General features: G+C 30.5%; 1 protein-coding gene across 1 annotated transcript; it reads left to right on the forward strand.

Annotated features, from left to right (window-relative positions):
- The first annotated feature begins 202 nt into the window (after positions 1–202).
- Positions 203–2,706, forward strand: LOC130803132 (peroxidase 4-like). Its single transcript, XM_057667318.1, has 4 exons — positions 203–480; positions 1,020–1,211; positions 1,341–1,512; positions 2,088–2,706. The coding sequence occupies exons 1-4, from the start codon at positions 268–270 to the stop codon at positions 2,477–2,479; spliced, it is 969 nt and encodes a 322-aa protein (XP_057523301.1). The 5' UTR covers positions 203–267; the 3' UTR covers positions 2,480–2,706.
- Positions 2,707–3,021: the final 315 nt, after the last annotated feature.

The raw sequence follows: 3,021 nt of genomic DNA on the forward strand, positions 1-3,021 counted from the left end.
ATAAAAAAAAAAAAATTTTAGTCAAAATTTTCGTTATGTTTTTAACTATAAATTAACTTTTATTTGAACTTTTGTCTAAGAAACATTCATTCCCACACTACAAGTCTTGGAATTAGGTGAAACAATTAGAGGACCTAAACTTTAAATAATTAGTGACTTTTCATGATGATCTATATAAATACCTTGATCTTGTTAGAATTTGTTCCCAACAAAAAATCTTCTCTTAAGCTTAATTTTTCACTAATTATTACTAATTAGCAAACATAAATGGCTTCTTCATCTCCTCTTTTACTAATTTTCTTTGTTTTTTTCACTCTTTTTATTGGAATCTCTAATGCTCAACTTAGGACTAATTACTATTATGAATCTTGTCCACATTTATTCCCAACTATAAGAGCCGTGGTACAAAATGCTATCAATAGAGAGGCTCGTATGGGTGCATCGCTTTTACGATTACACTTTCACGACTGTTTTGTTAATGTAATTTACTCGCAAGTATTATGTTATTTTTATTCTTTATATATTATGATGAGCATAATTTAGCATCATTTGTTATCATAACCATACATGTCGTGCAGGGTGGATATCAACTTATAGTAATATGTGTTTTGGTTAAATGGGTTAGAGTTTTCTTATGTCACAACATTGATTTGGGTTCTAAACCTAGTTTACGCACATTCTTTTCTTTTTTAAATTGTTTTAAAATATTTAATCTTTGTTTGATTTTAATTCGACATCATCTAATTTTAATATGAATCCACCCATGATCATGTTCAAGTAAATCATTTCACATAAAAGGTAAAACTAGTTATTGCTTATTTGTTTGTCCTTTTCTAATTTATTATATGAGAGCTTTTCAAAATAACATTATCCAACTATAAATTTAACATTAAGTATATCTGTATATGCATGCTTGATCTAAAATCCTACCTTAGAATAAATTAGAAATATTTATTTATAATATCGTTTTCTATCTTTTACTAACTAAATTGTTTGGTGTCATGTAATAAAAAAAAAAGGGTTGTGATGCATCCAATTTGTTAGACGATTCATCTTCATTCAAGAGTGAAAAAAGTGCAACTCCAAACAAAAACTCGGCAAGAGGATTTGAAGTCATTGATCAAATAAAGTCAGCAGTTGAAAAAGTGTGCCCTGGTGTAGTATCTTGCGCTGATATTTTAGCGATTACTGCTAGAGATTCAGTTGTTATTGTAAGCATATCCACATTTATAAATATTTTTTTTAGGGCAATTAGACTTTCTTATTAGTTGATATATCTTCTAATTGTTTTGATCAAAATTGTGTAATTTTTATTATGTGCATGTTAACAAATATAATAGCTTGGAGGACCTGAGTGGGAAGTGAAGCTGGGAAGAAGGGATTCATTGACAGCATATTTTGCATTGGCTAATGCTACCAACACCATTCCTGCTGCAAATTCTAGCCTTAGTGGTCTTATTTCTAGCTTCCAAAACCATGGACTTTCTACTAGAGACTTGGTTGCCTTATATGGTATGCATGCTTCCATAAAAACTTCTGCAAGTACATTTTTTTTCTTTACGAAAAATTTGTAAATAATGATAACTAAATATATAGCCATATTATAATCTAAAACCATTTTGTGAATAAAAAGAATAGTTAGCGCCAGGTATAAAAGGAACTGTGTTACATGTTAAGGAATCAATTCAACAAAAACCTAAAGCTGATGATTGCGGCCCCAAGATATATTATATAATCTAACACGTCTCCTCAAATGAAAGCCTTTTGGGTTAGAAGTGTGGATGCAGCATAAACCCTTCTCATACCTGGCACTCCACTGTAAATGAGGGGTGGTTGAGATTTGAATTTGTGACCTTTTGTCACGCTAGCTTTGATACCATGTCAAGAACCAACTCAATCAAAAGTTTAAACTGATGATTGAGACCACAAAATATATTATATACTCTAATATTACATAAACTTATGCTTCTAACCCGAAATGCTCTCATGTAATAAGGCGTGATATAGTATGAAGCCTAACCATTAGCTAAAACTTTCGATTAACTTTATAAATAAACGACATTGTTTCTTACATTATATTTCATTAGGGGCCCACACAATTGGATCAGCAAGGTGCACAAACTTTAGGCAACATATCTACCAAGACAAGAACATAGATCCCTCATTTGCAAGATCAAACCAAGCAAAGTGCCCTAAAAAGAATGGAAATGGTGACAATAACTTGGCACCATTAGATGCTCAAAGTCCAGCAAGATTTGATAACACTTATTACAAGACTCTTATCAACAAAGAAGCAATTCTTCATTCAGACCAAGAATTATACAATGGAGGATCTACGGATGCACTTGTTCGCACTTATGCTGCTAATCCTCATGTTTTCATCTCTGATTTTTCGGCATCCATGATTAAGATGGGTGATATTAAGCCTCTTATTGGATCACAAGGACAAGTTAGGAAGAATTGCAGAAGGGTTAATTAAAATTAATGATTTTAATTAAGTTTGATTTTATGAAAGTATAAGGATGTTTGAGTGTGGTTTTATTTTTATTATTTCTTCATTTTCCTTATGGAAATTAATAGATGTATTGTATTTGATTTACTTCCTTCTTTTGAAAGGAAGATTACTTTATTGTAATGCTTGTGTTGTTTGAATTAATGAATTAAGGTGGTTAAAACTTGGTATACCACCTCTATTTTGAGCCTCTATTATCAGCTTAAATTTTTTGTTTAGTTGATTTTTTGATATGGTATTAGAAGTTAGCGCAATAAGAGATCACAGATTTAAATTTTAATTGCCCTTCATTTAAAGTGGAATATCAACAACGAATATGAGGAGAGACTGTGTCGCATTTATACTTTTAACTCAAAAGACTCTCATATGAAAATGCATGTAGAGTATATATAATATTTTGAGAATACTTTAATAGAGAAAATATAATTTGATGAATAATTATTAAAGTTAGGAATTTTGTGTGCCTCGAACGATTGTGAACCATAAAAAATTCTCTAAATTAAGAAATA

Source organism: Amaranthus tricolor, chromosome 16, assembly GCF_026212465.1.
Source record: "Amaranthus tricolor cultivar Red isolate AtriRed21 chromosome 16, ASM2621246v1, whole genome shotgun sequence".
Classification (NCBI taxonomy): Eukaryota; Viridiplantae; Streptophyta; class Magnoliopsida; order Caryophyllales; family Amaranthaceae; genus Amaranthus; species Amaranthus tricolor.